This window comes from Mastacembelus armatus, chromosome 11 (assembly GCF_900324485.2).
Source record: "Mastacembelus armatus chromosome 11, fMasArm1.2, whole genome shotgun sequence".
Lineage (NCBI taxonomy): Eukaryota > Metazoa > Chordata > Actinopteri > Synbranchiformes > Mastacembelidae > Mastacembelus > Mastacembelus armatus.
This window is the reverse complement of record NC_046643.1, coordinates 15,428,356-15,443,878: the sequence shown is the minus strand read 5'-3', so window position 1 is coordinate 15,443,878 and position 15,523 is coordinate 15,428,356. Positions and strand designations below refer to the sequence as shown.

Below are 15,523 nucleotides of genomic sequence, written 5' to 3'. Positions count from 1 at the left end.
GTTAGCCACTTTATATATATCACAAACATTACAGGCCCAGAATGAGATGTTACCATTACAGAAGAGGTGAATATTGACATTAGTCTTTTTTTTCATTAAGTTATTTAATGTTTTAATATCTTGTTCAATTAACAACCACAGTTTCCTTAAGGGTCAACCTGACAAATACCAGCAAATAAAAAAAAATAAATACGTGCAATAATGATGTTATGAAAACATTTAATCATGTTAACTGTTTAATATCTTATTGCACAGACCACATACATTTTCACGATTTTCACGGCTACACAAAAGCGTATCTGCTATTAGCTCAGTTCTGATTGACACTCTAATTCAGATTTGTTGTCTTGTGTGCAGCATGCATGATGGAAGGGCCATATGTTTTATGAGATGAGGTTATTCATAGGTTCTTGTGTTAACTAAGAATGCTGTTGAACCTGTCACTTCCTCTTGAGCTGACAAGCTTTATTAGAGAAGGGGTGGGCACTGATGTTTATTCAGCGTTGGTCTACGGCACGTGGTGTGTGTCAAACTAGATACACCGTGCATAAGCTTGTTACATTTGTTTAACTGGTGCTGTATTGGTACAATGGCTTTAGTCAGTCAGTTGTGATGGCATCAGATTTTTTCCTGAGAATAAGTGTGTGGGAGAACAGGGACACATGCCACAATATTGTGAGAAGGCAGATTGCCAGCACTGTAAAAAACAAGTGGTGATTGCTCACTTATGGATACTTGCTGTGGTATCACAACAATAAGCTCTTTTTTTACAGACTACCACCCACAAATAAGCATATGGCTGAAATGAGAAAATATTTCAGCACTCCCAGAGCACAGTTGTATGTAGACACACACACAGAAATAGACACGCTTTAAAACCCTGTTCTGTTTGGCTGCTGTTTTTGTCAGTTTATGACCTAAACCCCCCATTGTTGAATTAACCGTGGAGAGATGGGTGGATGGCTGGAGCCACAGTGCCAGGGCTATGCTGGCCCAGAAAAAAGCCACAGCACAAACTAAGTCTTGGCAGGGGATAGAGAGGCAGTATTTTTCCAAAAACTGATTACCTTCCCTCCCCCCCAAGTGCTCCCTTTCTCTCTCACTTTCTCTCTCTCTCTCGGACAAGCTGTTCCCTTGGCAGCTGTTTCGACAATGCAGATCCCTAAGCACAGGGGGTGGTTGGAGTATAGATGTGTGTGTATGCGTCCTCACGATGGGGGTGGGGGGTCACTTGTTCTGGAACCCTCCACATGCAAATCAACATGGAAGTATGCCAGTTTTTCTTTCTTTCTCTGAGGCCACAAGATGCTACAACAGGGGAGCATGACTAACACTCACACCCAATGTAAGATGCTTTAAACTCTGTGCTTTCTGAGGGTCTGGCCTTTCATTGGAACCCCTTCTCTTCAACGGCCGGCCCCATCTTTGTATTTGTCCAGGTGTAAGCTGTCCTAGTGAGGTTCTTTTACCCACCAATTACACCAGGTTTAACTGGCCTCATAGCTATCGTAGCCAAGGGTTATCGGAAAACGCTCTGCACTATCCTGGCAGTCCAGCATTGCAGACATGCAGATGTGGCATTAAATTAATCTAAATTAAGTTAATCATAATTATTTTGAGCTAAACCAATTTATATTTATCTCCGAAGTGTTAAAAAGACTGTTGGAAGCAAAAATAACAATGTGGCTTTAACTAGGCTATCCTTGCAGGGCTCATTAGAGCACAGATGATACTTCTCAACTTAAAACAAGTCAGATGTGGCCAGGGAGCCCATAGGTAGGAAACAAACACATCATAATCCTACTTTCTAATTGGGCAAATGAGGGATGTTGCCATTGGACAATGGCACTGAAGCAGATGGCAGCAGAAAAGTGATGTAAATCTCTCACTACTCCAAGCCTGACTTTCTCTCTTTTACAGTACTGTCCAAAAAGTAGAGAGGCAGGCATCATTTCAACAACCCCTACAGACTGTCTCTTTTGGCTTACACACATAAACACACAATTCTTCCAGTAAAAGTGAATCTGACTTGTCTCCCATCAAAGCACCTTTTTCTTTCAAGACCCCCCACTGAGCGTGCTCGCTAAGAGCCCTCCTCTGAGCCCCTAATGCACAGACAATGAGATTAAGGCTGTCGATGTAAGCCTTGAATTACTCACGTTATGACTTGATTGGCCAATAATCTGATTGGAGTCACATCTCTAGTCCCCCTGATTCTTCAGATCCCATCTTTCCTGTCCCTCCTTTTCTTCCATTCTTTTTCTCCCAGTCTGCCTTTTGCTTGGAGCAACAGAAACATGTCAGCTTTTGAGAAAGGGAGTGACCGTTTCCATGGGGATCGCAAAACGGACTTATCAAGGGAAAAGAAATCATCTTACTGTAAGTCAGACGCAACCCTTTCAAACCATGAAACAAAACCATCAAATTCTTTTATGTCTGCATAGCATTGACTACCCTTTGTATTACTGTATAATGACACTCACTCAAAAAAATCAATATTTAGTATTAAATTGATATAAAACTGGTGTAAAATCAAGACAGGCGCTTCCAGATTTGCGATACAGAGTTTAGTTGAAATATATTTTTTAGTGTAAATACAATAAGTCAACAGGATGAATTTATACTTAGCTAATGACCACTGCATAGATTATGGGATTTTACTGGTCTCCCTGAAAGAAGAAAAAAAAACAAAACAGCCATCTAATAATAAATACAACAGACAAAATAGGAATGACAAAAGACCATCTTTTGCTGACTGACTTGATAATTATGTGTGATCGTACGGTATATAGTCACACCACATGGGGATTAACATAATTACAGATGGTAGCAGGTAATTTACATTTTCACACAGAGTTCAGTCATAGTGTTCTGGGTGGTATACAAGTGGAAACAATGGTATCAACATATGTAGAAATCATTACAGAGGAGTCAATAAGCCCAAGCAGCTTAAAGTGGAAAGCGTACATGTACATGGTTAAAAATAAAGATAAAATAAAGAGACTATTCTCAGAAAAAAAGTTAGGTGTTTTAAAGAACAGAGACATTAAGCCTAAATGAAAATGAAAGATTTGAATGTACTATCAAAAGCTAGTAACTGCAAAAATATCCTCCATGGGCTGGGTTGATTTAAAATGTGTAAATATGCATATCCTAAAAACCAATCACCGGTCTTTGAACCAGTGATTAAATTACACTGTTGAAAAAACTGGAAAACCTTTTTCTTCAAATTAAATGACTTCTTCAAAAAATAAATACTGTGAATTACATTTCCCCCAAATTATACACTGCTAAATGACAAAAAAATCATGTTTTCCTTCATAAAAAGCAAAAGGTGAAGTTCTAAAAGATGTTTCTGGCTCTATGAAAAAACACGGCTGGTTCAAATCAAGGGAAAGTCAGTCCACATAGGGCATGAACGTGGCATTGTGAACAAAAGCACTCCTGTATGTTACCGTAATCTCAGACACCGGGGCTTTGGAAAAACGGATCATTATTTAAGATGGCAGTGCCTCCCCACTAGCTAGCTTGTCAAGGCTGCCTCTTCCTTTCTCTGACAGTTATGAGATGTGTGTACTATATCCTGTTAATAAGGCAACACTGACTTTGTGCTGTGGTTCAGCAGTTGCTACAGTATGAACCATAACACTGCTATGACAGCATATGGCATACAAATCTGTGGTTTGTTCTTATGAGGATAAGCAGAGGCTAAAGAGGCCTAAGGGTCCTCTGTTGAGATCCACTAAAAGAACTATAGAAAACACCAGAAGAGGATGGAAAACTTGCTGTCATAAAGATACCACACATGAAGAAAAAGGAAAGGAAAAGACATATTAGTAGAATAACTGATGTGCAAACAGCCTAGAGTACATATTTAAGGAGACTCTGGTCGTATTTCACTACATGGAGGGAAAAGAGCTGATTCTGTTTGACTGCTAACTTCAAAATGAATCTGTGAAGAGTGTGTACTGCTCTGCAAATTAGCCTGGGAGACATTTTGTATCTATGTCACATACCAAGCAGAGAGAAGGATAGGGAAGGATGCTCCCTCTACTGTGCTGATGGTTTGATAGTAATCACATCCCTGGTTTTTCCTCCCTTCTCTATCTTGACTACCATTCTCACTTTTAACTTTCTTCTGCTGTCACACTCCTCTGGAAGGAGGCAACCATCTGCTATGAATCAAATGTAACAACACAGACTTGCAGCCATGTAAACACAGGCATACGCAAATGATGGCAGCAGACAAATCACAGTCGCTGGCAGAAACAAAGACATCCCTGTGAGCTAAACACGTTTGACGGATATGAAAATGTACATACCCAAGAGAAAGCTATGAAGCATACACACAGACAAAAAAAAATGCAAGTACAACAAATGGAAAAAAAAAAAAAAATCAAATATTTGGCATTCAGCAGCCAAAACAATGTGCAGATACAGTGCAAACGCTTCAAAATCACAATAATCATCAATTGTAGTTAGAAAAACCTAAAGAGAACAGCATCGCAGGAGCATTTTAAGATGCTGTCAGAGAGAAAGGTCACCACCTTGATCATGGCATACGATAATACAGGGACGATGGTGCTGAGATAACCCAAAGGATAATGCAAAGATAAAACCAGAGATGGCAGCCAGATAACCCTCCCATTACACAGCAGCAGCACTAAGATGGCATGAAGAATACTGAGATAACACTCAAAACAATCCACTAATATCACAAGCATAGCAAAACAAACCAGCACTCAGGCCAAATATCAAACATACACTAAATGAATGCAGTGACAATTCGAGATAACAGGGCAGTTTGAGAGAGAAACGACACAATAGGCTAGCATGCAGTCGCACAATACACATCACATTGCGTGCAGACATAATATTGACACAATCTAGTCACAAAAGGGCAGCCGAGCACTGATATAAACACACATGGAAAAGCAACATTTGCATGACAGACTTTTAAAGGCTACATTCACAAATAAACTGCTTGATTATTAAAACTGTGTGATCATTTCACAGTTTTAATTTTCAACTTTAATTTCCAAGCTTAAAGAAAGGGTGTGAGATACTACTCATAGTTAAAGGTACAGAGTGGGTCAGAAAAATCTGCTGATGTTCTGTTTTTGGGAGGAAAACCAATGAAATCACTTCCGAGGGGGTGAGACACCCATGTGCTATACATCTACCTGTCTTCTTTCACTTTCTCCCTTTGAACTGCTGACCATCTCTTGCTCCATCTAGACACTGGAGAAAAAAAAAAACGCGCAGGTGAAAGACCCTCTAGTCTACACCACCCCTCTATAAACTTAACCCTTTTTATTCCTTCTCCGCTCCACATTCAGTTCCTGTCATCCCCCTAATAGCCATAGTAATAATGTATATGAACATACAGTACAATGTGTGTGTGCCCACAGGGGCTGAGGTCTTAAGGGCTAGGTCCCATCTGAGCTTAGATAAACTATACTGAACTTGACTTTTTAAACCTCTGAGAGAAGGCAGAGATCCCTCTTATCAGGTCAGAGAAGCTTCTCATTATCCTTTTGACATACAATAAAAGATGTGTGTTGGATGAAAACCCACAAAATACACATCATAGAGAAAAGAACATTTCCCACAATCAAGAGTGATATTTTGACGTGAAATGTTATGATCTTTATTTCTATCGCTTCCTGTCTTTATCAATCGCTTCCACATCCGTGTCCACACACACACACACACACACACAGACTCATGGGAGCACTGTCAGCGAGATGAAAAGGGACCCGGCACTCTGGCTTTCCTTTTCCTCATTAGACAGAATGAGGGACTGTGTTGGTGTCAGAGAGCTGGTTCATCAACCCTCATGACAGAGCCCCATCCCTGATCTACCCATCCCTGCTCTGCCTGGACTCCCTGCTCCCTCTTCCTACAGAGCTCTCACACATGACTGAAGCCACTGAAAATGGAAACAGTCAGTGTAGTTTAACATGGTATGCCTGTAGAATTCTTTAAAGAAGGATGGATATAATGTACTACAGCGAAAGATAGGTAGTGATAAAAGGAATGTGAAGGGAGTCATAAAAATAAAAGTTGTGGTTGAAGGTGTGGATGCAGTTGACTAAAAAAATTGAACAGGAATGTGTTCATTTAATATAAAAAGAGGCAGTTAGGTTCACTGAAAAGCAACAGCTACTTTTATTATTATAGAAGAATGTATTTGCGATGGTCTTTTTCTTTGACAAATGCTGCTCATAAGTACAATTGTAAAGCACATTGTATTATTTGTCTCTCTGCAATAGAAGTTTAGATATGTCTGGTAAAAATATGTGCTGCAGCATTCAAAACTACCATTAAATATAAATCTATGTTGAGTAACTCTCTGTGTCATCTATGTTGAGTGCAATGGAAATGTGAATTCACACAAGCATGCAACTAGATGTAAGCAATAGCTTAAAGCTGACATATGAACTTTGCTTGCTGCGGTGGAAGGGTCACATTAAGAAAATGGAATTTTCTGGTGAATGAAATATTAATTTAAAGCCATGTGCCTTAATACAGTCACATCACGTGTGTATAAACAATGCCAATATTAAATGATTACGAAGTACTACACAACACTGGCAGATGCATAAACGAAGCATAGTTTCACAATGGCATATAAAACTGGAGCTTGATTTAAAAACATAATGACAATGGCTCAACAAAAAGCTTATGTTCTTCTTCCAATTAATTCTATAGTATTCTTCGTAAGCAGCGGACATTCGATTTGTGATATCTCATAGCCCGAATATCAGAGATCATGGTGTCCTAGCTTCACTTGGCCACATTGAGAACACAATTACATAACAGTAATATGCAGCCATTAAACCAACTGTCAATGCCTTGTGTTACTGTGAGTCCCTACTTGTCAGAATATGTGGTACGTATCTTCCAATCCTCCCAGTCCTGCGGTTTCAAAAGACAACATGAATAAATAAATAAAACATAAAGGCGCTACTGTTGATCAGAACAGTATAGTTCATCATAAAAACTGCAAACTATGCAAAAGCATATTGATTGCCATTTCTGTGTGAATTTACTAAAGCTACATCGAAGTATGCATTACTGCTGCATTCATGTTTGTGCGTGTTCTAACTAAATCAATGCAAATACTGTGTATAGTGCATGGTCTGTGATAATGCATGTGTCTTTACTCCTTACTCCTTTACTCTTTTTAGGTAAGCTCTCGATATATGTGTGAGAAGGTTAATCATTCATCATGCCATTCATCATTTGGAGCCAGTGACAGTACTGTATAGCAAAGGTAGGGGTGGACAGAGGGATAGATGGGAATATGGTGGGATATAGGGAGGGCTGGGGGTGGCTGGCACTGATGAATCTAATCCCTGAGTTAATTGGTATGACTGATCAAGACAAATTGAAATGGGTCAGCTGAATCAGGGAGAGAGGAAAGGAAGAGAGGGCTCATTATGTCCATGCACAGGTGGTTTAACACAAAAGGACCTGGGGATGCATTCACAAGCATTTAAAGACACAGTACATACGTTTAGTTAAATACACATAGGTTGTGGGGAGATGTTTGGAAACTAGCTGCTTAGTTAAATCCAAAAGAAGTACATGGCAGCAGGAGATGACCTGGTACTGATCAAAGACTGCACTAAACATTCTTAAAGTTGAAAATGCTTCATTGATTTTCCAATATACACATATATTCACAGGCTGTCTTTTCAGGGCCAGATGAGTAAATTAATGCCAAGCATCTTACCTGGTCTACTGTATGTGTGTCAGTGTTGAGTGTGATAACCCAGTCCTTTGATTATTGTCTCTGCTGGCCCACTAATTCAGCCAGATCAATTCAAAGCGACAGCGAGCAGGTTGGCACAGTTGCCACATCAAAGAGATTCTAATAACTGCACACCGTGGCCATTACCGATCCTGAAAAAGCCATATTTATGTTTGTTTCAAAGCAAGCATGGCTGCATTGAACACACCCAGAATACAAGCCTCCACTATTCTTTTTCAAGCCTACAATTTAGACACAAGGCCATTGTGGAGCAATTTGGGAACAGAATAGATGCTATTTGCACATACATAAATACAATCACTCCAAATGGTACCAAGATCTCTTTCTGCTGTGAGAGTAGAAACAAATAAAAACATGCACAAAAAACAGCTAATGACAGACTGTAGTTATTAAAAAGACAAACTGGGCCATAATGTGTAATGTATCTGTGCTGTTTGACATAGCAGGAGTCATATACAGTGCAAGCAGGATTAGTTATGCTGATGGTAGCTATTGCTAGCTTTTCCTTTCTTCACCATCTCTCCATCCACAGTTGCAAGTAAAAGTAAAACCTTTGGAATTACCTGCATTTAGGTATAAATATGTCTTAAAATATGGTCTTACCTTTGTCAAACGCAACCACAAACACTTCATTTTAACAAGCAGCATGCAAATCATTGCATGGCTCCTGTCCATATTGAATAAATCATTCAAACATTGTCAGTGTGGGTCGGAAAAACTATGTAAACCCTTGGGCTAATGACATCAACAAAAGTTAATTGGAGTCAGGAGTTGGAACCCAGTTCAATCAATGAAACAAGATTAGAGGTGTGGGTTAAAGCTAATTTGACTTATAAAAAACACTCAAATATTTGGAGTTTGCTATTCACAAGAAGCATCTGCTTATGTGGCCTAAATGTAAAAATAAATATCTCAGCTTTATGATCAAGAATTAATCATCTCAAAGAATTTGCCAAATACACTCTACCCTGTTGGAAAACAGTTTTGCGGACTGATGAAACTATGATTGAATTATCTAGCAGGAACATGAAGCACTATGGTGTTAAAAGGCACTGCAAACATCATCCTAAACGAAAAGTGCTGGGGAGGGAGGATCATGATTTGAGGCTACTTTGCTGCTTCTACTCTGAACAGCTTACTGTCATCAAGGGAAAGAAATACCCAAATTTATGAAGGTACCTCATAGGATAATAGGATGATGTCATGACCAGCTGAAGCTCAGTAGAAACTAGGTCAAACAACTGGACGACGACTCCTAACACTGAAGGAAAACACCGACACTAACACTGACAGAATGACTTCAAACAAAGAAAATCCATCTTCTGGAGTGGCCTAGTCAGAGTCCAAATCTTGATCCAACAGATATGCTAGGAAATGCTCCCTCAAGAGCTGTTCACAACAGACATCCTAAAGATATGGCTGAGCTGAAGCAGTTCTATAAGGAAGAATGGTCCAAGATTCCTCCTGAACACTGTGTGAGTCTGATCCACAGCCATAGAACAAACACACCAAAGGACATTCAACCATTTCAGTCCATCAGCACTGCGGAAGTTTAATGGATTTGTTAAACAAACATAACACCAAGAGTACAACTGTTTGTTAAGCATACTGTGTTTGTCTATACTCGTGACTTAGATGAAAATCTCATTTTATGACCAATTGAAGCAGAAAACCAAGAAATTCCACTGACTTCAAATACTTGCTCTTAAAGCGGTATCTTTCTCTCTCCCCTCTCTGTGCCTGATAAGTCTGTAACTTTCTTCATTAGTGCTGGCCTGTCTCCTGCTGCACAGGCTGGAGGTGACATTATGGCTGTCAGACTTCTCACTCTGACCTTCTAGTGCTCTTTCTATCCACAATGTTTCTTCTTTTTTTACCTCTCTCCATTTTTCTCACTTTTTTTTTTTTGCTTCATTTCTATTTCACTCCAACTCTCACTAATTTCTATTGTTTCTCACTCTCTCTCACGCTCACAGCTCGACACGTCTGCACTTGCTCTGTGAAATAATTTACCGCACGCAGTGCTCCTGCGAATGATTGAAGCGTAATTAGACGGCAGAGACAGTGGAAGCCAACGGAGGTGCTTGGGAGCCAGCGCTCGTCAGATGTTCCATCTCACTCTCACTGGCTTTGCCCTTCAAAACTATCACTCCTGCATGGGAAGCAGGGAGGGGACAGTGTGCTGAGCCATACTGCAGCTAACTACACTGCAAAAAAAATGACACGTTGGCAAGTGATTGTATCTTTTTTTATGAGTCATATTATCTCACTGCACTGCAGATATTTCTACAGGTATCAACACTTTCCTTTTCTCATGCCAATGTAAAGGTAGTACTTTAGGCCTACTGAAACAACATTAAATATGACATCTTTGCAAAAGTTCACATCTGCTGATTTATTGAAAACAATATCATAAAGAAAACTTTGGCCTTTAGAGTCAAGTTAATCCAACGGTGTAAAAGAATGAACTTAGTTAACACTATTCAATCAGTATCTGAAAGCCACATGCTCCCACTGGTGGGACATATTAAAGCTACAGGTGCTAAATATGCGTATGTGCTGACTAGCCTCATTCTGATCCTTACATGCTGAATGTCATATGAAGCGTGGTAGTCAAGAAATATGGCCTCAGATGAGCTGCTGTGACTGACTATAATCATAAGGATGCTCCTGCTGAAGGCAGGTTCTGGGGAAAAGTGCTGATCACTACACTGTGTTTTGACGACATATGCTTTACGAACATGCACTGCAGTAGATGTCAAAAGGGGAAATGGATTCACATTCAGGGCGGCGCACATCGAATACAGAGTGATGCTCCTCCGTGAGCACCTGTATACCCAAAGTCCCTCCAATTATCCTGCTGTATTCTCTCTACGTTCTCTCCAGATTTAGCCGATGCTTGGGGGAAGGCAGGCTTCACTAGGCTAGCTGTTTTCAGCAATGAACTGCAACAGCAATGTCAGCCATCCCTTTGATTATCGCCTAGAGGTCACCCTGTGTTGAGTCAATCTGTGGGTTCGTGGGAGCTAAGACGTCAGTAGAGTCACCTTTAAAGGATAATAAGAAGATTGCTGACTGACTGCAGACCACCTAGAGGAGGACTTGTGCTTTTCATATGAATATAAATGTGATATTGACAGGAAATCTTCCCCAGGAGTGAGAAAGGAAGAGACAGCAGAAAAGAAAGAACAAGAGAAAGGAAGTAAGAATAAAGAGAGAGAGCAAGAGGAGTCCGCACTCTGGTTTGTTTCACACCGTTAAACTATCTGAAGCATTTGCTGGTGACTACTGGTTGATGGGCCACTGCGAGCACTCTGTTATCATAAACATTTGGGATTCACTTCATGTAGGCACTTTAATGATGCTTTTAGCATAATTTCCCCACTGTAATGTGAAGTGAAGGGCAAGCAGCGCCTTTCTGTCTGCCTGTAGCTTCTGTGAACCTTATAAATATTGGGTATTGGGATGAGGGTAGTGATGGAGTCACACTGCACCACAGGCCTCATCATCACACTGTTTAAACCAGGGCATTTGTGAAAACTCTCCTATATTAATACGATTGCTGGGTTTGTTCAGGTGTGTTTTGCCAGGAATCCAAAATAGAAATCTGAATAAAACTGCCTGTACTTTCTGAAGAATAAAACAAACAGATGCACACACATCTTCATCAATGTCATAGGATTCAAAGAAAGCAAGTGCCAGCTTCTAGTTTATATTAGCCTGAAGTATGTACTACTTCAGTGCAGGCTGTACACTGTCTGACTCCATAGGATGTTGAGTTGTTCTGCTAATTCTAGCCTGTCCACGCTGAGAGAAAAAAAAAGGGGAGTTAAAAAACAAAGTAGAAAAGGACAGCTTTGTTTTCATACAGGCTGTTATCAGCAGAAGCCGACTGCAGCGAGAATAGGGAGGGATGATTTCCATAAAGACTGGCTGTTGTCTGAAAGCAAGCAGCTGTCAGGCGGAATTACCTCTCCGACACAGACACCACAATCGAGGGCGCCCTTCCCATAATTCAGTCTGATTGGCTCAAGGGGAAAATGGCAGCCTGTGGAGAGTAAGGCGAGCGGCTGGTTGACAGGTTTGCATCTGTGAAGCTAGACACTGCGTTTACCTGTTATCATTCTGTCCTCTCAACATGTCAGTATTTTCAGATCAGAAAGCTACCTGAACAAAGTGCCACAGAGAATAGAGTCAGTGGTGTGAGTAGGCAAATTCATGCCTATAGTGTATTTCACACACACACACGCACGTGTACACACACACACACACACACACACACACACACACACACACACACACACACACACACACACACACACACACACACACACAAGATTGTGTTAAGCTCTCTTGTAAAACGATTTTTAGCATTCTCAGAGTTTAGTTATTTTTATTATGTATGTAGGATGTTTTTCATTGTAATTTATAATGTAACTATATGGGTTTTAATATTTATTGAACATTTGTTGGAAGTGTTCAACATGCACCAGTACAGATTCTTTAATCTTTAAGATTTGTTAGGAATATTCATAAATCAGCAAATTAATTTCATTTACCTGCTGTATTATGCTGCAGTATATAAGATATCAAGTAGTCACTTACATTGAATTTTGTTATTTGGTCATTTTAAATAATTCCTGAAAATGTAAACCCAATCGTCATACTGTCATTATACAATGACACAGAATTACACTGAAATAGAAATACAGATCTCTATACACACTCGGACAAGAACTTTTGTGTTTGGCTGTGTGCACTGTATGTACAGAAAACTAATTCAAAACAAGCACGCATAGACAACACAGTCAAATTCACACACAACTTAACAATAGATGCGAATTTAAGGGCACACACATACTCCACACCTATGCTAAGTGCTCTTATCTATGACTTGTGTAGAGGTGAGTGACAGGAAGGGAGGCGCAGGGGGGAAGTGTCCTTTAGGTGTCTTAATTATGGCTCCTCTCCTCCCTCTCGCTGTCACCATCCCCAGGGGAGGGCAAGACAAAAGGAAGGCAATGTTTCATCTCTGTTGCCTTGGTATTTCAAAATTCCAAGGGGAGTAGAGGAGAACGACAGCACACGGCTGTTACATTGGAGGGAGAAGAGGAAATCAAGTGACACTTCCTTTTTCCCTCTTCTTGCCTCCTTTGCAGCTGTGTTTAAAATAAGGCACCTTAATAAAAGCGTTCTAATGGCGTCAAGGCAGGAAAAAAGGTGCAACTTGATTACTGCGACGGTTTTATTTAATGAGCTCAAAGCCTCTGGCTCCGACTTGCAAATCGTTTATTACTTTGTTGTGTAGAGATATATGTGACAAAATGGAGCAGAGGGAGTGAGAGAATGATCCTGAGTGTTCTTATTGTGGAAGTCGTCTGTGGCGTTAGCAATCATCTGTGTGATTTACACCTTCCTCACTGTTTACCTGAGTTTTTCATCCAGCCTTGCTAGAGAAATGTTGCTCTGCCATGACGGAGCGGAAAGTGTTAGAGACACCTTGGCAGGTAGGCAGCCACCAAAGCAGCCTGCTGTTAATTATTGATGGGAATAAATTGCACTCATTGGATGTTTGGCACATGGTGGATGTGAATACAAATGTGTTTATGAATGTGTCATTCTGTGTGTGCGCACTGAGGAAAAAAGACAGCAAGAGAAAACAGTAAAAGGGAAGGGAGTTAGAGGGAAAGAAGAGGAGGAGCAGATAAAAGTGATGGCAGTGATACCTGGTAAAGCGACATTAGAGCAATGCAGAGAGTCTATAAAAGCAAACTACTCCTTAATGTCTCTTGCAAGTGTGATAAAAGCACAGAGAAGAAGCACAGAATGCCGGCTGCTCAAATTGTGTAGACAGAAGCAGGTTGGAACATGCAAAAATAAATTATTATATACAAACGGTAATAGAAAACGAAATGAATTGAATGACACATGCAAACAAACATTCTTAAAAGGTCAGATCTTTTGTTTTGGGACACGAGACCTCTCTCATGCAAATATTGACTGAGAAAAGGGGAGCAATGCAAAGTGTGGTTTTAAAATGAGATGGGCAAAGAGCACAGCTTCTTATCTGTATTCTGAGAGCCTGCCCTCTTATAAATATTGGAAGAAGGACACTGGTGGGGAGAGGAAACGGCCAAATGGTGCGTTTGAGAAATAGCACACCTGAGCACCGCACAGAATATCATCTCCTCCTGTCAGATCTCATCCCATTTGATCAAAATAATTGCCACCTTCATCGTTATCATCAATTCTGTCATCTTCACTGGCGCCATTGCCATTCTCCATCTCATCAGGGCTTCTTTGGCTTCAATGGAGGGATTTCTGGATCAGATCAAATGCGGACCATCTCGTCTGAGAAAATCACTCATAGTCTACACTACCCTCATAGTCATCACCATATTCATTGGTCTAATGCTACTGACATTTTGTTCACCTATTTAGAATTTCTGACACCAGCAAGTCTATAGCCGGTACAAAAAAAAACACAAAAAACTCGGTTTAGCCCTGTGGGCTCGTCTATCACTGATGCCCAGACAGAGGCCCTGCTATGCTGTAATGGTGATTCTCTGTAAGGTCAGCAAGGAAATGAAAATGGTAGAAGAGAAAAATAGGAAAAGCATAATATGATCACCACTAACTTGGACTGAGGATCAGCTGTGTTTGTTCCGGCACCACAGTTTTTCTTTTTATCTTAGTATTGTTGACAAACCAATTTGCCAAGTGACATTAGAGAATATCCTAAATCTTACAGCCAGATATGTAGCAATTAACATTCACTCACAATCTTAATATATAATATATGCTTCCATTGTTAAATGATGAACATACACTCAAGGTGTTTTTGTTTTTTCCACTAAGCCACGCCTCTCTATGTGGATCTGTGCCTGTCAACCTAGCTCCATTGTACAAATCACTTGGTCCCTCTTCGTAATACTGAAACAGCTTATCTCATCAGCTTCTGCTTCAGCAGGCTGATATTATCATAGAACATAGGACCAAGCAGCTGGTGAAACCTCAGTTAGAGCACGGCCTGCTCACACACTGGCAACAAAGTTAGTTTTGATGTGGTATGAAACACACACACATACTCTTGGACATAAATAGAAACACAGCACCCACAAAGGCACAGGGTCTTGATACTGGCTCATTTGAGACTATGGCTGTCAGAGAGTGTCACTAAGATAAAACAGAGCTACATGCATCACAGTCACCTCCTAACACAAACACAGTTAACAGCCCACATTCAATAGTCTTCTTGTCTTAGAGTGAGCAAGTTTGTCATTAAACAACGAAGCACTGTGGAAAATTACTTTCTATAAAAATGTGTTTATGGACAAAACCAGTCTGAATGTGGGAGGTTTCAGATCCATCAACATCTATTAAGTGTGTTTAATATACAATGCTAAATCCCTGGAGGGAGCTGAATAAACAAGAAAGTGCTAATGATAATGCAAGAGGAAGAGGTGACACTAAATTGTTTTTACTTACCTTGGCCATTTGGGCCTGCACACCAGTGGCTTTAAGAGATGACACGGCCTTCTGTGCTGCAGCTGGGCTGTCAAAATCCACAAAGCCATAGCCTGGAGAGAGAAAAGAAGAGAAGGAGAGAGAAAGAAAGAAAAAAGACAGGCATTAGTAAAGAAAAAATGAAGGCAGATGACTAACAAGGAGAATAACAGGCACTTGGTAATTGTAGCAGTAATAGGTTAGTAACATGACTACAGAGGCTGCCAGTTCTCATAT

At 40.3% G+C, this 15,523-nt stretch overlaps 1 protein-coding gene across 11 annotated transcripts in view; it reads right to left on the bottom strand.

Moving 5' to 3' along the window:
• The window catches only part of rbms3 (RNA binding motif, single stranded interacting protein), a 237,709-nt gene that overhangs the window by 93,044 nt on the left and 129,142 nt on the right, over positions 1-15,523 (bottom strand). For all 11 annotated transcript variants that reach the window (XM_026299821.1, XM_026299812.2, XM_026299815.2 and 8 more), the window contains one exon: positions 15,269-15,360. In XM_026299821.1, coding sequence (XP_026155606.1) covers positions 15,269-15,360 — 92 coding nt within the window. The remainder of the gene's footprint in view (positions 1-15,268; positions 15,361-15,523) is intronic.